Raw genomic sequence first — 25,387 nt, forward strand, 5'->3', positions numbered from 1 at the left:
GGTCAGGCGGCGGCGCGTCGTGCCCGGCCGAGACGCCGGGAGCGGCCGCCGCCGCCGCCGGCCCCTCCTTCACCGGCTGCCTGGGTCAGACCTAGCCGGGAAGGGCGAGGGGGATGCAGCTGGGGGCCCCGCTCCGGTACCGCTCCCCGTGAAGAGCCGATCTCCCACCTCGACGCCCTGCTGCGGCAGCCAAGACCGCCGCTGCCCAGACCTTTCCGGGGTAAAGCGCTGCGAGGACAGGGCAAGCCAGGGAGGAAGGACGGAGGCGGCCCCGGAGGCGTGCGCTGGGCTCAGACACCTGCAGGGGCTGGTCTCGGCTGAGTGTCCACCCCGAGTGAGCCGTTCGATAGAAACTCAAGAGCGTGGGAAATGCGCTAAGCATGCTTAATGGGAGGCGAGTGACCGAATTATTCATAGTTGTCTGGTTTTTGCGGGGGATGCTTGGGGCAGGGGTGGGGCTAGTTCTCCAGAGCCCCAGGCATATCCTTCCTGCTTCTCCTCTCCCTTGGACGGTGTGTGAAGGAAGGGTGTGTGGGCAGCCGAAAGACTGGGCTGGAGATGCTGAGAGGAATTGAAAAGGAACGTAAAAATGAGGATTTCCGGTACCTCAGTTTTCACTGCTTGCTTCCTCTGTGGAAAGTAGGGGTAGCTGTGTGGCAGGATGTGGTTCTGTGAGCATTTGGAAGGTTTAGAAGAGCTATTCCACAAAGGTGCTTTGCCAGTTCCCAAAAATAGCTTACAGTGTTAATGTATGTGCTGTTTGTAAGCTGTTCAGCTTCTTTTGAAGGCATATGCTGCTCTCTGTGGTTGAAGAAATTCATAATTGATGCTGTAAAAAAAAGTGTAAAAATGAGGATTTTAGAATATGATTGTCATTCTGCAGAGACTTTATGCTGTAATAAGTTATCGTTCTTGTCATCCTTTAGTGTTTGTGAAACTGAACACAACAAAAGTATGGATATGGGAAACCAACATCCTTCTATTAGTAGGCTTCAGGAAATCCAAAAGGAAGTAAAAAGTATTGAACAGCAAGTAATTGGCTTCAGTGGTCTGTCAGATGACAAGAATTACAAAAAACTGGAGAGGATTCTAACAAAACAACTTTTTGAAATAGACTCTGTAGATACAGAAGGAAAAGGAGACATTCAGCAAGCTAGGAAGAGGGCAGCACAGGAGACAGAACGCCTTCTCAAAGAGTTGGAGCAGAATGCAAACCACCCACACCGGCTGGAAATACAGAACATCTTTAAGGAAGCCCAGGCCCTTGTGAAAGAGAAGATTGAGCCCTTTTCCAGCGGAGGTAGCTGTGTAACTGATGAGTTTGAGGAAGGCATCCAGGACATCATTCTGAGGCTGACACATGTTAAAACTGGAGGAAAGATCTCCTTGCGGAAAGCAAGGTATCACACACTAACCAAGATCTGTGCGGTGCAAGAGATTATCGAAGACTGTATGAAGAAGCAGCCTTCCCTGCCACTCTCTGAGGATGCACATCCTTCCGTTGCCAAAATCAACTGTGTCATGTGCGAGGTGAACAAGGCCAGAGGCACTCTGATCGCACTTCTGATGGGAGTGAACAGCAGTGAGACTTGCAGGCACTTATCATGCGTGCTCTCAGGGTTGATTGCCGATCTGGATGCTTTAGATGTGTGCGGGCGTACAGAAATCAGAAATTATCGGAGGGAGGTAGTTGAAGATATCAATAAGTTGTTGAAGTATCTAGATTTAGAAGAGGAAGCTGACACCACGCATGCATTTGACCTGAGACAGAACCATTCCATTCTTAAAATAGAAAAGGTCCTTAAGAGGATGAGAGAAATAAAAAATGAACTTCTCCAAGCACAAAGTCCTCCTGAGCTGTATTTGAGCTCCAAGACAGAACTGCAGGGTTTGATTGGACAGTTAGATGAAGTGAGTCTTGAAAAAAACCCCTGCATCCGGGAAGCCAGGAGAAGAGCAGTGATTGAAGTTCAAACCCTGATCACTTACTTGGACCTGAAGGAAGCCCTGGAAAAGAGGAAGCTGTTCACTGGCGAGGAGCACCCATCACATAAGGCAGTCTGGAACGTCCTTGGAAATCTGTCAGAGATCCAGGGAGAAGTTCTCTCGTTTGACGGAAATCGAACCGATAAGAACTACATCCGGCTGGAGGAGCTGCTGACCAAGCAGTTGCTGGCCCTGGATGCTGTTGACCCACAAGGAGAAGAGAAGTGTAAAGCTGCCAGGAAGCAGGCCGTGAAGCTGGCACAGAACATCCTCAGCTACCTCGACCTGAAATCCGACGAGTGGGAGTACTAAATACCAGAGCTCACGCTCATCTTGCTTGTTTTGCACTTTATATATACTTCTATGTATTTATAGAGAGCTTTCAGTTCATGGAGCCTAAATGTGATTTATACATACCTATTTCATTCTCAGTATTTATGATTTTAGCAAATTATATTCAGAATCCGCTGCTTTTGATGTTGCAAAACAAATATCATTACAGCACATTAACTTTTCCATTTGGATCATTATCCATACGATGTGGTGTGGTTTGTTTAGTTTGTGTTTTTTGTGTTTATTTTGTGCGTTTTTAATCAGAACATGAAATAGAGGCAGCATTTGTAATTTTTAAGTGGGTTGTACAAGCTTTAAGTGTAGAAGTTTCAGTATCTAGAGATAGACCCACCTTACATAAAGGAAATTATGAGAAAAAGGGGATTAATTTGGGAGCTAATCAGGAGTAAACTCCAAGCACAAAAGCATACAAGGGTATGTTTTATTATGCAAAATAGAGCAACAAGATTTTTTTTCCCCTTATAAAGCCTGATTGGTCCCATCTAGTTAATGGGGTAGTGGGTTTTTTGTCTGTTTGGATGTCCTGCTCTTTCATGGACATTTTTATTTGAAAAAAACTGTGTATGTTTTTCCCCCATACTCTGCATTTTAGAGGGGGAATCTTATTTTTGTGTACAACCCAAGAAAATTATGGAAACTAATAGCCAAAAACCCCTTGAAACTACACTGAAAAAGGGGTAAAACATCAACTATTCTATACCTTCAAGTTGTTTTTATGTGTGAGATCACAACTTAAAATATTTCTTACTAATCAGTAAGAATGGGAACATTTAAATGAAGTCAGTGGACCTTTTAAAAAAAAAAAGATACCTGAAAAGTGGATTAGTTTGCCAGTGTCTGGTTACACTGCAGCAGAGCAGAATTGTCTGACTAGCATGTGATGGATTTCTTCTGTTGGTCAAGGCTGTAAAGTAGACAAGCTTGTTAAAACATATCCTGTACTATTTTATGAGAGCAGAAACTGTCAGTAGCCCAGAGGACCAGGTCTCTCTGTCTTGTCAGAGGAAGTTAACTTTCCACTGCTGACACCCTAAGTACTACCTGCTCTGCTTAGAATTAAGGCTGCTCCATACCTGGACTCTAGCTTGTGTCACTGACAAGGGGATTTCTCTTTTGCACATGAAGTTATGTTTTTCTCCTGCTAAAGTGCATCTATATTTCTGCTAATACTTGAGGATTCTACTAATACTAACAAAAAAATTCCCCTAAATTCTTCGGTGCCTTCATAGTGTGGATCCCACTGTGAGACCCCTTTTGGTAGTCACCGTTCATAACCTGATCCTGTTGAGAACACATCTTTTTTAACTCTGGTAAACTTTTTTTTCCAGAAAGATTAATTCAGTATCTTTGCATTGAGAAATTGTCCCTTTAAATAGCTAAAATATGGCATAAAGGAATAACCTTACATATCTAAAAGATGGTAAGAAAAGATAGCCCTAAACTAATTACTTCGTCTGTTTAAAATCCCCTAAGAAGTCTTTTCTACTGGAAATGTGCTAGAACCCTTGGATCTCATTGGATCCTGGGTCTTGAGGCAGTGAGCCCATTGCTCTATAACTTCAGCTCCAGGCAGCTGCAGGCTTGGTGAAAGACATTAGAACTCTTGGCCAAAGACAGTTTTAGGATTGCTTTTCTGTATCATAATTTTAGAATGTTCTTAAAATCTTGAAGAGTTTTTAAATTGTATGCACTGGGAAATCAAGGTTATACTAAAATGACTATAAAGACATATCCTTTACCAGGCTACTAAAATTTTCATTTTTGTGAGTTAGATGCTTTCCTTTCCTTCCGAAGCATCCATTGTCCTGTGAAAGCTGATTCCTTCTCTTAGAATAGTGTTTTCTGTGACTTGTGACCTGCAGAGATGCCTCACTGCTACGCTCTGAGTGGGCCTGAGCACAGGGTGTCCCTTCATCTCCAGGCCAGTTGAGTTTTTCATATGCGTTCTTTTGGTCATGGAAATGATCACATGACCTTGTCTGATTGTGGTACCTGCCTTTGTTTCCTGTTTCAATCTGTTCCAGTTCTTTTACCTGCTTACCTCCCATAGCAAGTCCTAGCAAACACCAAACTCAGCTCTTGGGAGCTGTGTGTGAATATGGGCTGCAGAATGTAATTTTCAAGTCGGGCTCACATTGTATTCTACTTTTGTGATCCTATGTGAAGAGACTCTGTACTGCAAGTTAAGCCTGCTCCCCAAAGATGTGTGGTCCTGGTCTGCATTAAACTACATCACCCATGTTCATGTGAAAACTGGCTGGGAATGTTTGCTTTCTTCACCTTCATTCATCTCTGCTTTCGATTATCCTTTGTCCAAGTAGATGAAAGCCACTCCTATGATGAAGTAGTTATTGCAATAAATGTGTCTACTAAGCTTTCGGTTTAATGCTTTATTTTGCTAAAATGCCTATATATTTGCTATAATGAAGTATAACCAGTTTTTCTCATTTGTTTTACTTTGCCCATTTCTTCATGGTTTTTGAGGGTCTAAGATCATTATGTAACATAAAGGTTTTGATAACGCTCCACAGCTTTTAACTAGTTGGGTATCTTTCCCTTACTAATTGGAGAAATAGTTGCCTTTTATTTTGTTGTGTAATGCAGGCATGTCTCCCAGTGTGTTGGTACCTGGTCTGACCCTATTAATTGTATGACCACTGTATTAATGTGTCTGAAATCATTCAGTATTATTTTGACATAGACATATTAGTATACCCCTGAATTATTACTGAAATAAAACAAATCTCTTTCTCTTCTTGGTGGTGAAGAAAGGATGTTGAGTCCAAGGTGTGTGTGTCTGCTCGCCGCATGTTCCTTCCATATTGTCACTTCCACCTTCGGTCTGACTTGGCCCCTGTGGGCCAGGCATGGGGAAAGGGAGTTCCTTGCTGCAGCTGACCATGATGTAAGGAGGTAGTGGCTAGGGTAGATCTCCAAGCACCTTTTCAACAACCCAGGGAGTGTGTATGGGAGGGCTGACTTTGTTCCCTCGAATGCTTCTCAGGGTCCCACAGTACAGGAGTTGAATCAATTTGTAGGAAGGAGGAGCAGCTCTGGATGTGGTTCTGAAAAGATGGTCTCCCAGATAAGAGGGTTGGAGCCTTGGTTTTGCTGTGCTGAGAATCCACCTCAGTGGAGGTGTGGGATCTGGCCACTTGGACCCCTTCAGTGTCAGTGAGGTGTTCACCCATGGACCAGACTAGGGACACCTGCATGCCTGGAATGAAGACTGAAGACATTGGGTCCCTTTGGATAGCTGTCTATTGGAAATCTATTACATGATAGTATTAACGTTGTTATTTCTATTTCTAGCCCTTTCTTCTGTGTACTTTTGCTTGTTTTAGCTGCCTGCTACAGTCTTCCTAGTAATCCAAACAGAAGCAAAGGCAGCCTTTCCAGGTGTATAATTTCTGGTAGGCCAGAAGCAAACAGAAACAAGTTGTACAGGCTAAAAATACTGTGGGGGGCCAGGCACTGGTGGCTCATATCTGTAATTCTAGCTACTGAGTAGGCAGAGATCAGGAGGATAGCAGTACGAAGCCAGACCCAGGCAAATAGCTCATTAGACCCTATCTTGAAAAAAACCAACACAAAAAAGGGTTGGTAGAGTGCCTCACTCAAGGTGCAGGCCCTGAGTTCAAGCCCCAATACTAAAAAAAAAAAAAAATACTGTGGAGGGGATTTGGAATTTACACACAGATGACTGAATGTTACTGGGCTGCTTCTTACAGGCTCCACTGTGTGCTTAGTGTTATGCTAAGACTGAACACCACCCACTGCACTATTGTCTTCAGAGAAGTGACACGAGAGAAAAAGGACACAAGGAATCAGCCACCCTATGTATCAGGTGGGGGGAGCGGCAGACTGAAGAGCCTGGGAGGTCAGGAGCAGGACTGGGCTCTGCTGTTAGGACGGCAGCCACCAACAGGTTTTAACCTGCGGAGCACCTGGCCATACTTCAGGGACAAGCTGAGCAGCCCACTGGCAGTCTGTGTGAGCTGGGGCTGGCTGCCCACTGTCTATGAGGCCACCTCACACCTTTCCACTGCCCCTGCTCCTCCAGGGGTTGCCATAGCCACATGGACGAGCCCTGTGCCTCTCATCCTCCCAGGATGCTTGGTGCCTGTGCTCTTTGGCGCTCTTAATACCCGGCCCAGCTCTGCCCTGACACAGGTTCCTGATTAGAGGGCATAGGACTGGGCCCCACCTGGCCTCACCCCAACCCCACTTGAAGCCCTCACAGATGACAGTGATAGCAGCAGGAGACACTCCCACCATGCCACTGCCCTGTTACTGGGTGCTCACCTCATGTGACTCATGAGCCCTGACCCACTAGTCCCAGAGGCCTGGGCTGGCAGCCAGGCCTTGGTAAGGCTGTCCTCATTAGGAGCCCTGGCTCCACCCACAGGTGCAGAGGGAGCTGCCCATCTGCCACTGCCTGGCAGAAGGATGCAGATGGCTGTCTTAAGGTCCTTGAGCAGACTGCTGGGAGGGAGGGGCCAGCCATGATCTGTCCAGAACCTTCCTGGAGATGGGGAGGGGAGGTGGCAAAATGGCAGTGTAAACAGGTTCATGAGACCGCTGAAAGCCCACGATGGTATGGGCGTCTGCTAGCTGGGGCTTGCACTCTACCTTCATGACAGCCAAGGCTCCAGCCTCTACCTCCCCCCTCCCTCTGCTCCCATGCCTCCCTGTGTCATTCCTCTGTCCTTGTGGCTGCTAATAAAAGGCCCAGGGTACACTGCTTTCCCCTCTGCTGACTGGACCCTAGAGACTTTAGGCTGAGGGCTGCACCAAAGAGCAGTGGTCAATGCTCCTAGCCACACAGAGGCCTGTACCTCAGGGTGACTGGGAAGTGCTTCAGGGGATTCAATGCTCTCAGCCTGGCACACTACACCTGCCTGCCTCCCTCTCTTGAGGACACACTCAGAGCTGCACTTGCTGAGGAGCCTTCAGAGGGCTGACACTGGAGGCTCTAGTCTCTTTTTATTTTTTAGCAGCACTGGGGTTTGAACTCAGGGCCTCATGCTTAGGCAGGTGATCTACCCCTTGAGCCATTCCACCAGCCCACTGGAGGCTCTAGAGCAGCAGTGGCTACAGAAGCTTATATCTCGTGGACAAGACAGGTCAGGCTGCTTCTTTGCCTGGGGCTGTGTCATAGTGAGGTCCACCCTGTGCTGGCTCCTCTTGCTACCACCTAAGTGAGACCCCACAAGTACCCTGTTTCCTGTCCAGGGTCATCTCGAGCGGGTAGCTGGATGGTCAGGTGCATGAGGAGCTGGGGCAGTGCCAGGCTTAGGAAAAACTGGCCATCTGGCCTCTCCCTGCCAGGGACACCTGCGAGACACCTGCCTGCCTGTCCACCTCCCTACTGTCTCTGAGTAGCAAGGCCATTGTCTTCTATCCATGTATGTGCTTCCTTCACTAGTTCAGCATCTGTCTTCCTGGTCCCTTCCCCATGGAACATGGGCTTGTGGGTGCAGGAACTGTGGCTCTGTGTGTCCTCAGGCCCACACTGTATGAGTAGGGATTGGTAGATGAGTGGGTGAGGTGTTGGAAGGACAGATCCACACATGGCCACTGCCATGTTGGATGGAGAGAGGTACACCCAGGGTGGGCAGGAGGCCCAGGTCCAGCCTCAGAGAGAATAGGATTGACCAGAAGGGATCAGGAGACTCCAGGAGAGGGCAAAAAGCTGAGGAAGCCCATGTTCCAGCAGAATCAGAGGTGCTTGGTCAGCCCTGCAGTTCACAGAGGCCACAGTGGGGAATGAGGCCAGCAGGGTTGGGAGCTAGCTGTAGAGGCACCAGGGTGAGACCAAAGTGGGTGGGGGTAGGTGAGAAGCAGAATGGCCCCCTAGGAGTGCACACAGGTCAGGCCTGGGACAGAGAAGGTACCCTACAAGTATCCAAGGCCCAGTGTGGCAAGCTGAAAGCAGGAACAGAGAGCCATTTGCAACCAGTGGGCCCTGGGCAGTCTTTCCATAGCTCTGCAGATCAGATCAAGAGGGGCCTCAATGCCCTCGCTCATGGAGGCAGAGGCCGCCATGTAGGGTTGACCAGGGTCCCTGAGGTCCCTCCCTTTCTGCTGTCTCCAGATGCTCTGGTCTCCCAGGGAGGGTGGAATATGTCACAGGCAGCTTCTGTGCTGTGTGCCAGCTCCTCAGCAGGTCAGGTCAGACTGAGCTCTGATGGAGCCCCCAGCTCTCGATTTGAGAGAGAGCCAAAGAGCCCCAAGGCCAGTGAGCCCCTACAGGCAGCCTCCACAGCAGCGCCTGCGCTCGGCCCAGGGTGCACCCTCAGCCCCGGATGAGGTTTTGTTCCTGCTGCATCCCCAGCACATGAGTCATGGGTTATCTGTGGAATGAATACTTGCTTGCAGCCAGGAAGTGCCACAGAAAAACCGGGGGAGCAAGGGTGACCTGGGGAGAAGGCAGACATGGGTCCTGATCTCACAGCCCAGGTACAACAAGTGTACCTCAGGAAAGAGGGTGTGCATGTGCCCTGTACATGTGCCTCAAGAGTCATGGAAGGGGCTACCAGTGCAGTGGTCAGAGATTGATTTAGGGGCATTCCTTTAAAAAGACCAACAGGAGGGAGGCCCTCTGGGCAGGGAGCAGCACTGGGGGGGCCCAGAGCCAATGCCAGCCCTCATACCTGAGGGCCTGGGAGAACTGGGGCGGGGTGGGGGCAGAGCCAGAAGGGAGAATTTGGGAGTTTTAAGACTGGGCGCTGGGTTGACGCTCCCCCTGGTGGCAGCAGGGACCAGGAGAGTTGGGGGAAAGAGAAGAGGTAGAGTAGGGATTCAGGGAAGAGGATCTGGGGGCAGTGAGGGTGACATCAGAGGATTGGGGCTCCCAGGGCCTTGCCTACCTAACAGTAGGAGGAGCTAGTTATGGGGACAAGGTCACATAAGCAGGTGCAAGTGACTATTCTCTCCATGACCTATGTTCTGGTCTGTTAATTGACTATAGCAGGCCCAGGCCCCTAGGTGACCCTCAGGCCCAGGGTGCATTGTGTTCCTCTGGGGATCCCAGGTTCCATATTCCCAGGGGGAGAGCATCTTCTGGCCCTCACCTCCTGACATCCAAAGGAAAGAAAGATGTCCTGGGACTTACATGGATACTGAGGTAGCTCCTAGCAGGGGCCACTGGAGTCCTGGAGAAGAGCATACAAGCAGAAGGAACAGCAAGTGCAAAGGCCGAGGTGGTCAGGGGACTCCACAGAGCAGGATCCCTGGAACCTGCGAACCTTGGAGGTTCTGAGGAAGTGAGATTCCAGCCTGGACCAGACTGCCACTGAGAACACGGCACCCCCTGGGGTTGGGTGCTGTCCAGAGTGATACCCGCTCCCCAGGTCTGGCCCATAGCAGCTCACTAAGCCTTACCTGGTGACTTTTGCTGTGGACATCCATAGAGGCTCTGAGAGGGCACCCCAGGGGATACCTCTAGGTGGCAGTGTGAGAGGCTTACCCTTGCCACAGATAGGGACCACAGCCAAGGCTCCTACCTGGTTCCAGCTCTGTCTGCCTGAGTCCCATAACCAGGGGCCTGCAGAGAGCCAAGTGTCAGCCATAGCCAGGCTGTGTGGACAGAGGAGTGTGGGCAGACCTACCACACCATACCCTCCTCACAGCTCTGGCCTGCAGGGTCTCTCATCTGCATAGTGCATAGCACTGAGATCCTTTGACCTTGGCACTCCCCTAAACACTGCCCCTCCAAGTCCCTACCAGCTTGACGTGTTCTTTCACAAGTGGCCACAAGGTGGCGCCAAAAGCCTGGTTTTGCCGAGCCAAGGACACAGGAAGCAGGATGGGGCCAGCCAGCCAGTGCAGCTGTCATGATTGGGCCACCACCAAGTGCACCTGCCCTGGCTGATGTTGGACACGTGGTACCACCTGGGCTGCAGCTTCTGTGCCCAGGAGTTGGGCTCCCAGCAGTCACCTAGCATGATCCCAGGTTGGCATAGAGCTCCGCCCATCAGCAGCTTCTAACTCACCCAGCCCCTAACCTGGTCACAGGGTCAGGCCCTGGCCCTGCCTGGTCCATTCTTCCACAGCTCCAGGTGGTTTCCCACTGCCATCAGGGTGGCACAGCTCAAAGCATGGGGTAAGGGCACCTCTCTTCCCCAAAGTGGAGCCTGTGTCTTTGCACAGGCTGGTCCTTTGCTTGGCCTCTTACCTTCTCCCTTCTGGATAATTCATGTTCATCCTCCATGGTCCAAGTCAAATGCCACTCCCTGCAAGAAGCCTTTGGTGACCTCCCCAGCCCAGCCCTAGCCATCATGTGCTTAGCTACATGATACTCCACCCTTGGCAGACATTTGGACTTATCTCATCTAATCCTGTATCCTTGGGGCCAGGGAGCTTGCCATGTCCCTACTGGAAGTCCTGCTCTGGGCAGGAAGGCCAAGAGAGTCGTTGAAACTAGAGGGAGGGAAGGAGCTGGAAGACTTAGAGCACATGGGACGGTGTGGGCCTGGCCGGGGAGTCAGAAAGGTCTGCCTACAGAGATGGAGGAGGGGAGTGTTGGTCCCCATCTCCAGTGTTCTGTCCCAGGCCTCAGTTCTCCCCCTGGCAGATGTGGGACCATCAAGCCTTAGAGGGCCGTCACCATGCCAACACAGTCCCCACCCTGCACAGTGGGGTTGACAGCTCAGGACAGTACACCAGGCAGCGGTCACTTACTCTGTATGGCACACTCTGGAGGCCAGCTCCATGTCATGAAGGGCAGCTGGGTGGGGCAGGGTGGGGGACAATGGCACTGGCCCTGGCCTTGCTTGATCCCCAGGGGCCTGGGTTGTGGCCCAAGGTCAGGGATGGAGCCTAACCTCCCGCCTCCTGGCCTCACGGTGCCAGCGAACCTCGGTGCCTGTCACTGCAGCTGCTGAAGCAGGCCAGGCCTCATATGGCCTGTGTCACCCAAGTTCTCACCTCCTCCCCGCCTTGCCCTCTCCATTATTACCTGGAAACACAACCCCAGATCCAGTCCATCCACCTGCCACAAGTTGACATGGACAGCTGCCTCGCCGGGGAGCCCTTCCCTCTGCCCGCTCCTCTGCAGTGCTACTGCTGAGGGAAGCCTGCTGGGGCCTCTCGGCACCCACCTGCCTAAACCCAGCCTGCCTTGGGAGAGCACCTTGCACACCTCATGCCGCAGAATGACTGCAGAGTCCAGGGAGGCCACCCTTGGAAGCCTCACTTGCCTCAGCACTCTGCAGCCTCCACTGAAGGATCAACAAGGCCAGGAGCCCTGCCCGCTCCCAGGGGCCTTGAATTCTAGCGACAAGTGTTCACCCCAAAGGCAGATGTGGTGCAGCAAAAATCACATTGGCTCACCTATTGGAAAGGAGGGCATCTGTTCCCACACATGTCCGGTGTAATACACCTGCTGCTTAGAGCCAGCATCTGTGCACTCATGGGGGACTGAGGGCCTCTGGCCAGCCCCATGTTGTCCCATGAGGCAGGGGACCAAAGGGGTTCCAGCCATGTCTTCAAAGAGGGTCTGGGTGTTCTTCCTCCAGGAGAGGACCCTAGCCTTCCCACGTTGCCCCTTCCCCAGGGCACCAGCAGGAGGGAGACCACCCTGCCTAATTCCCTTCCTTGCCCACCCTCAGTGAAAACCTCATTAGCAGGAATTTGAGGACAGGGACCTTGGGACCTTCTCCCTCCCCAAATGGCCAGACTTCAACCACTGATGTCAGCTGACAAGGGAATAGGGTCAGCCTGGGCCATCCAGGGCCTCTGGTGTGCCTCCAATCCTGCTGCTCTGCCAAGCCTTGGGATAGCTCCCATGCTGCCACCCTGCCACAGCACCATTTCTGGGTCACTGCATACTGAATGTGATGAGGTGAGGACATCCACGGCATTGTGGAGCTGAGGATCAAATGAGGCGACTCCTGTCTGGTGCTAGGTGTGTCACAGCATTGTTCTAGGAGGTGCCCAGATTCACCCCTCCAGCCCAGCAGACCCCAAGTTTCCCACAGTGGCAAGGCATTCACTTACCTTCCCATTTAGGCTCCTTGTCCTTTGACACCTAGGTCCCTCCCCCGTCTCCTGCTCAGTTACAACCCCTGTGTGGACTGCTAAGGTGAAGTGGCCTGGACAAGGCCTCTGAGACCTCACACTGGCCACTGGCCAGAGACCATGGCACTCATGGGGCAACCTGGACAGCTTTCAGCAGGACCCCTGCTGGCTGGGCAGCCCCCATGGAGCCCAGTAGGTGTAGCTCAGTAGGTGACTGCCCTAGGGACCCAAGCCTTTAAAGAACCTGCAGCTCCCCAGCTCCACAGAGCACGTGTGTGTGACTGTGTGCAAGTATGCATACACGTAGATACATGCTGAGGCATGTGTGTATGCACAAGGATGTGTGTGGCTCATGCCAGTGTGCAAGTATGCAAATATATGTGAGCACGCGTGTGCACTGTGCTGTGTGCATGTGAATACGGAGGTATGAGCATGTGTGTGCTTAAGTGTGTGTTGTGTGCATGTGCGTATATGTGTGTGTGGAGGAGTGTGTGCTAGCATTTGTGCTCCTGCCCCAATTCCAGGAGCAGACTGGGGATGAGGCTGGGCAGGGGCTGGGGAGGGCTGGCAGTTGGGGCTGGCTGAGGTGTCCTGGGAATGGGCCCAGAAGGAAGCTTGCACAGGCAAGCGACAGCACCATAGCAACACTGCACAAAGCACTGGCCTACTTACACCCCTCCCCCATCCAGCTAGCTCTGCTCAGGGAGGGGGCATAGGGCCTTTCAGGGTTCTTGGGGGGCTCTGTGCCCTAGCCTTTGGGTACTGGGTGCCCTGGAAGCCCTGACCCCCAGGTCTGCAGACTCATTTTCCTTGCCATCTGTGGTGGTGCTGGATGGGATGTGGGGCCCAGCATCCAGTATGTCCTCCCCTGCCCCTGGGCGGCTATAGACCTAGTGGTTTAAGGTCTTTGGAAGTTTTCCACCATCAAAATCTCAGGGCTTGTGGGTGGTTCTAGGTGATTGCGGTGCCTAAGATATCTGTTACCCTGAGCCCAGGCCTCAGGCCTCCCAGGTCAGGGTGACATCAGGCCAGGAGCAACCTGCCTGTTCTCCCAGGATAGAGTCCTTAGTGCCCTTGGACACCCTTAGTATGTCCAGGACACCAGGATTGGACTGGTGGCAGGGAAGACCTGGACCTGACAGAAAGTTAGCACCAGCACACCAGGGCATGCCTGCTGAACCAGGCTCACTGCCTCCTCCTGCAGGAAGCCCACCTGGCCTGGCCTTGGTATGCTCAGACCTTCAGGGATGGGATAAGTGTCCAGTACCTGGGAAGGCTGAGGCACCAGGCCTAGGGAGCCAGGGCCAGTGGGCCTCATACTGGACACTGACAGAGACCTGGCACTGAACAGCTTTCAGCAGGACCCCTGCTGGCTGGGCCCTCTCACCCTGGACCACCCCTGGCCCCCTGGGTCTCCAGCAGGGGTTGTTGACAGTGCCTTACGGGGTGGGGGGGGAAGAGGGCCAGCAAACTGTGAGGAGGCTTTGTGGAGCGCCCTGGGGATAGGAAGCCCTCCTGGGCCCCACATGGGGACAAGGGTGTCACTTGACACTACACATATAAAAGCAAATATTTTCCTGATCTCCTGGGAGCCTCCAGAGGCCTGTGTATGACCTCAGTCTGAGCAGCTGTGGCCCCTTGTGCTACAGTTGCTCAAGACGGTGTTTGCGCCAGTGACAGGATCTCCCCAACTTGCCTGAGCCTTGGGGACAGCTGTGACTTGCCTGTCCTAATTCCCCCTCCAGCCTTTGAGGCCCCTGCTCATCATCACCAGAGGTGTCCCCTTCTGCCTAGACCAGGACCCAGCAGCCCTGTGGAACGAATGAAGGAATGTTATAATGAGTGAATGAGACTTAGAAGGTAGCAGCTCCTTGCACCCTGAGTGTGAGTTGGGGGTGTGTCTGCCCAAGCACAAATATATGCCCCTTCCTAGGTGCCAGCTGCAACTGCCTCCCCTCCCCCATCTGGCCCCCCTTAATTTATGCCATGAGGGGGGCTAGCCACTTGCTGGTCCCCCGCCTGGCAGCGGCTTTGTCCCCAGGCGGATTCCCAACGGCTGCCTTTGGGAAGAAAGGGCCCTTTTCTGGGCGGTGGTGAGGTCATCAGGAGGGGCCAGGCAAGCACAAAGGCCATGGGGCCCCCCATCCCGCCCACTGGCAGCTGCCTCTTTGTCCCCAGCTCCTGGCCTAAAAGAGACCCCGCAGGGCCCCAGCTCAGCCTTGGTGAAACCTGGGCCTCCTTCCTGGGAAGTGCATGGAATGGAGGAGGGGACAAGGCCTTGTTCCAGATCAAGTGACAGCACCTGCTGAGGGCAGACCCCACCCCTCTTACACAGCCAGGCCGGAGGCCTGCTGAAGGGCCTGGTCTAGCTGTCTGACCAGGGCTCCAGACAGGCAGGCCAGCTCTGGGGAAAGGGAGGGGGCTGTAGGAAGGGGAGTCTGAGGTATTAGGAGGTGGTCAGGGCAGCTGGCCCTCTGACCTTGGGGTGGGCTTTGAAGCAGTGATCTAGACAATGCTGACCAGCTTCCCAAACCAGATCTCCCTGGTCTGTGGTACTGGTCTGCCTGTGTGTGTGCCCATGCGGGTGAGGATGGCAGGCCTGGAGGGAGGGGGCTGGACATCTCCCTGGCAGCTCTCCAGCAGCCTCACAAGCCCAGTGGTGGAAGCCCTGAATGTACCCCACTCCACACAGGTGTGTGTGGGGGGCTAAGGTTCAGAGAGGGCAAATCCTTTGCCCAAAGTCCCCCTGTCCCAGCAAAGCCAGAACCACAGTAACTGCCCTCTCCTCTTTCTTGCTTTTCCCACTCTCTTGTACACAGTGAAGAGAGTCCCCTTCTTCCCTGGGCTGTGCTGACACCCCAGTACAGGAATGGGGGGCAGGGCCAGCCCAGAAGGAGATGGGGTGGGGGATGAAAGGGGCTCAGGGAGCATATAAGGGTGGTGACATCATATGGTGCTCTATTGAGCACCTACTGCATGCCTAGCCCAGGACATGTTAGAACTGTATGCCAGAAACATGCAATCCAGCAGGGACCCAGATGCCTCCCCATGATGCTGAGATGGCAGTGTTTTGGGTCTTGGACATGTCTCAGGGCTATGGGAAGAGGTGGGGCAGCCCTGAAGGATGTGCCTGGGGTGGGGGAGGCTGGGGTAAAGGCCTGGTGGCCTGACCTAGAAACAAGAACAGTCTATGGGGGGGAGGGCCAGCCATATGGGGGTAGGCCCTGGACAAGGAGGCAGTGCACAATGACCCCCCCCCACTCGCTGCCACCAGCTGGCGGCACTCAAGCCCCAGTGCTCCTTAGCAGTCTCTCCACGGAAAGAGGAAGTGGTGCCTGAAGGGAGCAAAACAAACCCCTCCTCTGTCCCAGGCCAGAAAAGACTGCAGGACACTGGGCCAGCCTTGGCCTCACTTTGCCTGCAGGGTGGGGTGCTGAGTCCAAAATCTCCACATGGGGGCTCCAAGTGTGGACTCCATGAGAGCCTCATTTCATGCCTGGCCACGGGGGAGTGGGGGGGATGGAAGGTTCCATCCCCTCACCAGCAGCCTCAGGAAGGGATGGGCAAGGGATAGAGGCAGGGAGGAGGGAGTGAGGACAGGCCTAAGTCAAGACAGGAGGAAGCTGGCAGGCAGGATGGTCTGAGTGACAGGACCCTTAACTGGTGGGCCTGGGGAGTTGGGGGTGGGGGGCGCACTTCACCTGAGGAGCCCAGCGGCCAATGTGTCTGGACCCCATGCTTAATGCACACACAACAGATCTGGACGTGAGTGACCTGGGCCCTCAGGTCTTCCCCCGCCAAGAAATTTCTCGTTGCCTGGTGTCCTGAACGTCCATTGAGCATGTAGCTTAGCAACAAGCCTCTGTCACCCCCACTGACCCCTCCCCACCACTCACACTGGGCTCGCATTCCTCAGCAGGGCCCAGGCCTCTGGGCAGAAGGCCGACTCAGTACCTTTTTTACTCTGTGCGTGCCAAGCAGTTCAGAGAGGCCAGTGTCCTGCAAGTCTAGTGCTCTGGGTGACAGAAGCTGCAGCACTGGTGGCCAGGGCACTGCTGACTGCCATGGGCTGACTGCTAACCGCAGCAGTGCTTCCTGTGGAGGCCACACAGGGTCTCTGTTTAAAAGCCTCTGTCACATTCCTGCTTCCCAGTAAAACCCTTTTACATAGTTGCTCTCTGGGAAAATGTGACTGATGTGACAGGAAGTGGTCCTGATGGGGCTGGGAGAGAGCTGGCCAGGGGCCAAGGTAGTCTCATAGTGCACACGCAGGTCAGGACTCTTGGAGCAGCAGTTTGATGGGCACATTGCACGGTCCACAAATTAGACTGCAAGATGAGGTACTGGCACACGCCTGGGATCCCAGCCAGCAAATAGGAGGCTGAGGCAGGCTCTCAACAACAAAGCCTTCCCTCAAGGGAAGGGAAGGAGAGGGGGGAGGAAGGAAGCGAAGGGAGGAAAAAGCAACAAAAAACATGGGGGTTCTGAACCATCTTCCAGGAAAACGGGCAGCAATCTGAGAGGGTCTGGAAGGAGACAGAAAGTCTTTGGCACTGGAGCAAGAATTGCTGGGGGAGGAGACCTCCTTGGGGCAGTAGGTGGAGCAGCCCAGAACCCCAAGCCATGCCCATGCTCTCTCCTCCCTCCCTGTGGTGATGGGCCGCTAGCAGACACACATCTCTCTCTTTTTTTTTTTTTTTGCAGTAATGGGGTTTGAACTCAGGACCTCACACTCGCTAGGCAGGTGCTCTACCACTTAAGTCACTGTACCACCAAGCAGACCCATCTCAACTCACTGCAAACTTGCTCCTGGGGCTGTACAGCACACCTGGAGGAGCAGAGGACAGATAAATACAGTAGCATCTGCTGGGGCAAGACCATGCCCCCTCCCCCACCTGTCTTGAAGCATGTGACCCACTGCTCAGCCCCCACCCACAGACAATGCTACCTGTTGCCATTTCAATGCTGCAAAAAGGTAACAGGAGTCCTCCGACTTCAGGGAACACTGTTGGAGATGAGGCTGGGGGCAGTGAATGCCAGGGACATTTGAGAACAGAAATGCCACAGGCCAAGAGAATGGCAGAAGGTCCTGGCTAGGCTCTCTGCAGCATGAGGTCTGCCTTGCTTTGTCTCTACCTCCTCCCCTTTCCCCCTGCGCCGGCCCATCCCACAAAGCCCAGCCACCCTATCTTTTCACAATATCATCAGCACCTTTTGGTCAGGTGCCCTGGCTCAAGCCTGTAATTCTAGTTATTTGGAAGGCTGAGATCAGGAGGATCGTGGTTTGAGGCCAGCCTAGGTAAATAGTTACACCAGATCACCCAAAAATAAATAAATAAATAAATAAATAAATAACCAGAGCAAAATGGGCTGGAAGTGTGGCTCAAGCACACTTTGCAAGTCTGCTTTTCAAGTGTTCAAGTATCAGTCCCACAAAAAAAAAATAGCATCAGCACCTCTAAAGTCATCCTTCTTTACACTGAAGAAATCCACCAAATTTCCCAGGTGCCCCATTACATGAAATAAAATATCTAGTTTGCTCAGATCAGGACCAGTATTGTTCTGTGGACTCCTTGTGGTCTCTCAGGAATCCTAGGGCAATTGAGAGATGGGGCAGCAGCAATTTCCAGAAGGATTTGAGGACTGTGAGGTCAACATTCAAACAGAGAGCTGAGCTCTTAAATGACAACAGTGCAGCTCCGCTAGGAAGCATGACCACTCCCTGTGTGAGCTCCCAAGCTAATAAAGGTGTTTCTGGTTGTTTGAAAAAATAAAGATGGGGAAAGCAGAACAGTGTGAGTGATCCAGGCCCACTGGGCGGGTGCTTTAGACCTGAGATTCATGATGGCTTGCAGGGCCCATGGAGGATCCTGGACTCACCTGGGGTCCCAATGCAGTGGGCCTGGAGTGGGGCCAAGAATTTTTCTGCATTTCCACTGAGCTCCCAGGTGGTGCTGAGCAACTGACCTAAGGACCCATTTGGAGACACTTAACTTCACATTTCAGGAACACAACAGTGGCTGAGGCTGAGGCCAGTTCTGTCACTTGGAAGGTGAGAAGACTTACCTTGTGGCTTGTGACTACTAAAGAACACAAAACACTGTGCCTGGCACAAAGTAGTGGCAAATCTATCTGGATGCCTAAGGACCATGCAAGCCCATGGACATGGGCTCCAAGGGCCTGTGACATCACCTGCCTCAGTCCTCTCAAGGCTGCTCTGGGAGGAGGGCAAGACACAGGAAAAACCAGGTAGAAAATAAGATGAAATGGGGTGGCATTCTGTACATCTTGCTAGGTACAGAGAAAATTTGGTTAAAGCAAGGAGGGAACCAAGATTAACAAAACAAGCATTTTTCTTTTAGAGGCACTGGGGTTTGAACTCAGGGACTCATGTTGCTAAGCAGGCACTTTTACCACTTGAACCACTCCTACCACTTGAGCCACTCCACCAGCCTTTTTTATGATGTTTTTTTTTTCGAAATAGGGTCTCAGGAACTATTTGCCTGGGCTGGCTTCGAACCACAATCCTCCTGATCTCTGCCTCCCAAGAAGCTACAATTATAGGTGTGAGCCACTGATGTCCAGCTTCCAACTAGGAACTTCAATGTTGTTCTGATCACCTGGGAACCGTCTAAAATGTGCCTGACTGGGGACTGGAGGTATAGCTCAAGCAGTAGAGCGCCTGTTTTGCAAGCCTGAAGCCCTGAGTTCAAACCCCAGTCCCAAATAAAACAAATAAAAATGAAAAAATAAAATGTGCCTGATGTGTATTCTGATTAATAGGGCATGGGTGGGGCCTGAGTTGTTGCTTTACCTCCCAGTAGGTGTAGGTGCTGCCACAGTGCACACATACTCGGTCATACCTGGAGAAGAGGTCAAAGGCCCCTCCTCAGGAGCTCAGCCTGGATCAGCCAGCAGACAGGGCTGAAGTCCAGGCCATGGGAGGACCCTTCTGTCCATGAGGCAGTGTGGCGGAACTTATACTGGGCAGAATATGCCTTGATATTGCCAGAGACAGGAGGGGGACCGAACTCACATCAAAGGAAAGTGCCCCTTCTCCCATCAAAAAACACATCTGGGTCCAGACCCTGAAGGACACAGCAGCCTCAGGACGCCATCTGCCCATCCCTGGGGCTAAAGATCAAGAGGTGCCTGGGACCTACTGCTCCCGATGGGCTGCATGGGGTGGGCCATTATATGGGGGAGAAGCAGAGGTTTTAGGACCTGGACAGAGAGGTGGCAAGGCCTTGGCCCTGGAGTCACCCATGCTAACTGCTGGAGACTGGCCTGTGTGGCCCGGAGCCATGTGGCATGTGGATGGGAGACTCAGACAAACAAGTTGAATTCCACGTTGGGTTCAGTGGGGAAAGGGGCCACCTCAGAGCAGAACACTGGGGCTCAGAGTCCTTGAGAGGGAAGGGTCCTCTCACCATTGTCCTTTCATCCACAGTAGAAGGAAGAGCCCAGGAGGGACTGGCAGGGGTTAGAGGACTTTAGGGCAGTTGCATGTGACCAAACAACTCTCAGGAGACAAAGGGCCAGGCTGACCAGAGTGCAGAAGGGTAGGGCCTAGGCTCTAGCTTCCTGTGAAACCCCTTCCCATATCCTCATCTACGAGGGACCCTGAGGCTGCTTTGCTCCTACCACTGGCTCTGTACTGGGGGTCTGGGAGTGGAAGGAGGCGTGGGGTGGGCAGGGGCAGAGGTGGCCTGATTGGGGTCAGTGTGGGAGGGGGATGCTAGGTGCAAGGGGGTAAGAGCCCCACTAAAAATAGCCTCCTCTCTCATCCCCAGCTCCTTTCTTCTTCTGAAAATGTGCCCACACCCGCCTCCCCCTTTGAAGGGACAGATGTCAGGGGGAAAAAGCTGATTATTGTCAAAGGCTGGAGGCTGTGACCGGAGCTCTCGGTGAGCGTGACCCAATTCCAAGCTATTCTCAGCCTGGTGGGAGCAGAGTTATTCCCTTCCGCCAACAATCCTGCCTTGGAGGCAGCCTGACTTTGAAACGCCCTCGTCCCAGCACCCGGCTTACACAGACACTCACGCGGGAAGGCCAGGCTACCATTCAGGCAAGACCAGCCGCAGCCCCATAGTTCCTGCTTGCTGACAATCCTCTGCAGAGCCCACTGCCCAAACTGGCCAGGCCAGACCCCCCTGGCTCTACCCAAAGGCTCTGCAGCCAACACACCAGCTCTGAACCTCTTTACCACGCCTGCCTGGCTACCATGGGAAATGACTTCTGAGGCTGCACTCCAAGGTCAGGAAAGGTCAGGAAGGCCATGTCCTTTCACCCTCCCGGCACCCCTCCCCAGGCCTCCGGCGTGCACTTCTCCCCACACTGCAGGCTCTCTGCACCCTTGACTCAAGGTCAGGCATGGGATATGCTCTGACCAGCAGAGTAACACAATGCAGCCAAAGGCTTGAAAAGTGCCCGTGCAACCAGGCTGGGCCCTACTGCATCTGAGCTCATGACGCAGGCCACAGATCCCAGGGGAGAAGAGGCAGTGAGTAGCGCCAGGCCCACATCAGCTCAGCTCCACAGAATAAGCCCAGCTGAGACTGCCCAAATGCAGCCAAGTTGCAGATCTGGGAGAACAGACTGGCCCAAGTTGTGGAATTATCTGATACGGCATGTCTATGGTATTGGTTAAGTGACACATCCACCTGGTAAATTGTGGAGGTCAGGTGAGGTGAGACCTATCCAGGCCCAGCCCAAGCAGAGTTCTTAGTTGCTGGTTCCAGTCCACAAGTAACCATAAGCAGAGACCTGGGTTTCCAGAAAATTCTTTTGTTGTTGTTTTTGGCGGCACTGGGGTTTGAACTTGGCCTCATGCTTGCTAGGCAGGCGCTCTTACTGCTTGATCCACTCCACCAGTCTCCCCTGCCCTTTTGACTGAGGTTTGAACTCAGAACTTCGTGAATGGGTCACATCTCAGTCCATTTGGCTCTGGTTATTTTGGAGATGGCGTCTTGATGCTCCCAGTAGGAACAATAATTACAAAGGCATTTTGTGAGTTGAAGGTCCTGACCACTGACAGACAGAACCTCAGGGCTTGGGATGAGGCAGTCTCATCCTGAGGGAAGCAACTCACCACCAGCTCTGAGCTGGGGGCACCAGAGGTTAAGCCTCATGGTGCCCAAATGCTCCTGAGGATAGGCTGCCTGCAGGAGCTCCACTGCCCTCAGGATCAAGTCTAAATTCCTGGCCCCTCTGTGAACCTGGGGCCCCTTCCTTGAAGACCCTCCTGACCCTGACCCACATCAGTCAAGCCCCTGCTCTGCTGCATTGGCCTCGTCTCCCTCATGTGTGCCCAGCTCTTAGGAGCCCCTCTAGGCAACCCCAGCTGCCCTGCATGAGTCCTCATGCCCAAAGATTCTGGAATATGGCAGGTACTCAAACTATACCTGGTGGATGGAGCCCCCCTAGGCTGGTGGGGGAACAGCCATGAGAAATGGGCAGACATACCCTGCCACACTCCCACCTGGAGAGAGATGCCTCCCTGGGGACCCTCTCACCAGACCTACCAGGCAGCAGGGACACACCCAGGCTGGCATGCATTCACAGCTCCTGCTTAAAGCAGCCCCTTTGGCTTGTGATGTGCAGTCAGGGGTGGGCAGAGGCAGGGGGCCCAAGACCAGTGGTCCCCACTCTAGTCGTTTCTCTGCCTGTGTAGCAGGCCACAATGGGATACAGGAACTGTCTCTCAGGGATTGGGGTCCCCTGGTAGCCTACCTGCTCCCAAGCACACAGGCCAGGCTGAGGTTGCAGAGGCCATAAAATAAGAGAGGAAGGTGAAATGGCAGCACCAAAGGAAGACCCCAAGAGACCTACAGCAGGTAAGGGGCAGGGGTACCCTCCAGTGGCCTGGCATACCTTGTATCACCGAGTCCCAGCCGGTTCTCTGGGCCCTTATTGAGATAGGGCCCTCAGAGGCAGGTAAGGGTTGGCTGTCTGGAGGCCTAGAAGCAGCTCATGGGGGAAGGAAGATGGAAAGAGGGAACTATGCCCACAGAGGTGGACCCCTCCTACCCCTAGGGCAGCTAAGCCAGGGTGTACAACTGGGGTGGACAGGGCCTTCCAGCTCTTGGCACTGGGAGCTGGGAGCTGGGCTGCCTAGGAGCCAAGTGTGCTCCTGGTCATGCAGGCAAGAGAGTGGTACAGCAGCAGGCTAGGTGGAAGAACTTCCAGGGAAAATCTGAGGGCCAGAGTCTAGTGTGAGCTGGTCAGGGAGTTTCCCTTATCTTATCCTCTGATGAGTCCTAAGTTGCTGACTGGAGGAGGTGACTGTCAGAGACCTGCTGATGGGTCACCAGCTGTGGTTCCAGTATTGCCTCTGTGTTGGGCTCTTTTTGCAGAACCAGAATGCCACATGGCCTCCACTCCTCAGCAACATGGGATGGTCAGTGTGGGATGTAGACAGAGGATGACTACAGAGGACCCTCCTGCCTGGACATGGGCAGGCCTGGGAAAGCAACACTGAGAAAGGGGCACTTGAGCAGGACCTTAGATACACAGGGGTTCACTGCAGGCTCAGGGGAGGGGAACTCCAGCTAAGCAAACAGGACAGAGAGATGGCATAGTAGAGTAGTATAAAGTTGAGCTGTATGTAGAGGCAGCCGGGGTAGGGAGAACTTCCAAGCCATAGGAAAGGAGGCCATAGGGCTTATGTGCAGGGCTTGGTAGAATAGCTGAGGGGCTGGAGCAGGCAGGAAGCCAGGATTCAGCTGCAGCTGTCCAATGGGACAGGTAGGCTGGGCCGTGCCTCTTCATAGGCCCTGGCAACTAACCCAGGGCTTTCAGCTTCAATGAGCCCCACTCTGGAAAATGGGCATGACCTGGGCCCTGCAGCTCCTGAGACCTGTGTGCTCTGCAACCATGCAGAGCTCCACCCAAATGAGATACCCATCTCCTGACCCTTACTTGTTGTACAGGCCTTTCCTTAAGGATAGGAAGCCCAGGTTAGATAGGGCTGGAGCAGTCTTGGGGCAACAGGGCACCTTAAGTGTGCATGGTTCATCCAGTTCCTGGCTCTCTCAGACTCCTTAACATTGGGGTCACCTATGTTCAGGTTAAATCTGGCCAGGAGACCCCTCTGTCCCCAAGCTAAGCATGAGATTAGAGGTCAGATCAGGTCCTAGAAAAAGGAATTAACCCCCAGAATCAGGGCTAGTGGTTCTTAGGACCCTGAGTAACTGAAGGGACACAGGCCTCCCAGGCTATGGAAGCTTCAGCCAGAAGTAACCTACAGTGACGTTCCACAGGGACCAGGCAGAATGGGATGCCACCACCAGGAAGGCCGGGGTGGATCCTTCAGGGGAGCATGGGAGGGAACCCAGGACATGGGCCATGGAAGGCTGGCACTCTAAGAGAAAAAGACACTACCCTCCAACTCCAGAGACAAGGGGCCCTTTCTGGAGCTGGATGGGGGTGGCCACACACTCATTCCTTTGTTCACTGAATCCCAGGCCACTGTCCTGGAGTTTGGAGCCCCCGCTGCACCTACCCCAGGATGGAGAGAAAGGAGGAAGGAGGAGGGGGTCAAGTGTGGGGTGGCCTGGCTCCTTGGGCAGCTGAGGAGAGCAGTCAGCACAGCAGGGCAGCACGTTTATTGCTGTCAGGCACATGGGTGTCGGTCCCATGGCAGTACGACATAGCAGACTCCTGATGGCTGCTCCTGAGCTCCAGCGGCAGCTATAGGACATCCCCATGGCCTGACCCGGGCGCTGGGTTTTCCTTATGCTAGTTACCAGGCCGAAGGCTACACAGCAGGCAGCTGCCCAATGCCCTCTTAGGAAATGCCCCCTCAAGCCTTCAAGAGATGATGACAAAAGTGCTGTCTAGGATGCACCTCCCAACCCAATACCAACTGTCCCTGTAGAGGGGCTTCCATCACCACCCCAGAGGCCCCATGAGGGACAGGGAGGTCTGGTGCTGTACAGGCTGGGGCTCAAGCCCGGCCCCAACATGGAGCCATCAGGTCACTGCAAGCACATACCCATCCTGCTGGGCTTCCTCTATGAGATGTAGCATCATCTCAGACTCTTAACGGTCTGAGGGTTCTGGCTGGGCAGCAGCTGCACCCTGCCTTGTGGACAAGAGAGGCCACCAAAGGTCTGGGTGCAGGGACATTCACACATGGCCTATGCAACACCCTAGGCGGTGGGGTCACCTTCCAAGGAGGCTAGGCCAAAGCAGGGCTCTCTGGGTCAGCTCACCCATGGCTTCTGGCCAAGCCTGGGGACCACTAGTACCTGGAGCTTTGGCACAGAGATACGATAGTCCCCAGTGCAGGCCTCGGGCACAGTGCCCCTATCCTCGTCCACCCTCACCCTGTGTCCCTTGGCCTCAATACCCAGGAGAGTCTGTGGCAGTAGAGATTTCATGTTGGCAACAAACAGCAGCTAGGCCAGAGCCTGAGCTCAGCAGTGACGCAGGCAGATGGGAATGGCCACTGCTCTTCACCAGGACCACCCCTCCTAGCCCTCCCTTTCAGCACCCAGAAGGCCCTAAGGCCCACCCTACTGTCTGTTTCTAAACACAAACCCCAGCAGGCATCTGCTGACCATATAAGGCAGCCTCTGGTCTCACTGTCTGCAGGGGATGCTCCCAGATCCCTGGTGCTCCTGCCCAGGCCCACTAGCCTGGGGTCTTGGTGGCAAAAGTCAGGTAGCCAGTGTGGCCCACGGCCTCTTTCATGGGTGTGCCGCTGCGGAAGGGGCTGGCTTCGGGGCTCCCAGGGACGCCTGTGCTGGCCCCCAGGTCATTGGCCCCCAGGTCAGGCAAGGGGAGGCTGACAGTGCGCACGTTGTAGACCTGTGGCAGCACCTCCAGGGTGCTCACCTCTGTGAAGCCTCGGGCTGCCAGTGCCTGACATGTACGCTGGACCTGCTCGATGCACGGTGAGAAGGAGCAGAAGCGCCCACCTATGGGGAGGAGGACTTACAATTAGAGGATGGGAGCCACTGGAACCCATGGAGACCCACTCTGAGGCCTGAGGGTGACCTGAGACTCCCTGCACAGAAGC

The 25,387-nt window shown here is 53.6% G+C and overlaps 2 protein-coding genes across 2 annotated transcripts in view; one reads left to right on the forward strand and one right to left on the reverse strand.

Annotated features, from left to right (window-relative positions):
- Positions 1-25,387, reverse strand: part of Trmt61a (tRNA methyltransferase 61A) — a 46,554-nt gene that overhangs the window by 15,899 nt on the left and 5,268 nt on the right. Inside the window, exon 4 of the mRNA XM_020157673.2 lies at positions 169-25,286. Within this exon, the coding sequence (XP_020013262.2) occupies positions 25,000-25,286 (287 nt within the window). The 3' untranslated portion in view covers positions 169-24,999. The remainder of the gene's footprint in view (positions 1-168; positions 25,287-25,387) is intronic.
- Positions 259-5,095, forward strand: Bag5 (BAG cochaperone 5). The gene is made up of 2 exons (XM_074067084.1): positions 259-394; positions 927-5,095. Exons 1-2 carry the CDS (start codon positions 381-383, stop codon positions 2,296-2,298), a joined length of 1,386 nt encoding a protein of 461 aa, XP_073923185.1. The 5' UTR covers positions 259-380; the 3' UTR covers positions 2,299-5,095.

Source organism: Castor canadensis, chromosome 3 (assembly GCF_047511655.1).
Source record: "Castor canadensis chromosome 3, mCasCan1.hap1v2, whole genome shotgun sequence".
NCBI lineage: Eukaryota > Metazoa > Chordata > Mammalia > Rodentia > Castoridae > Castor > Castor canadensis.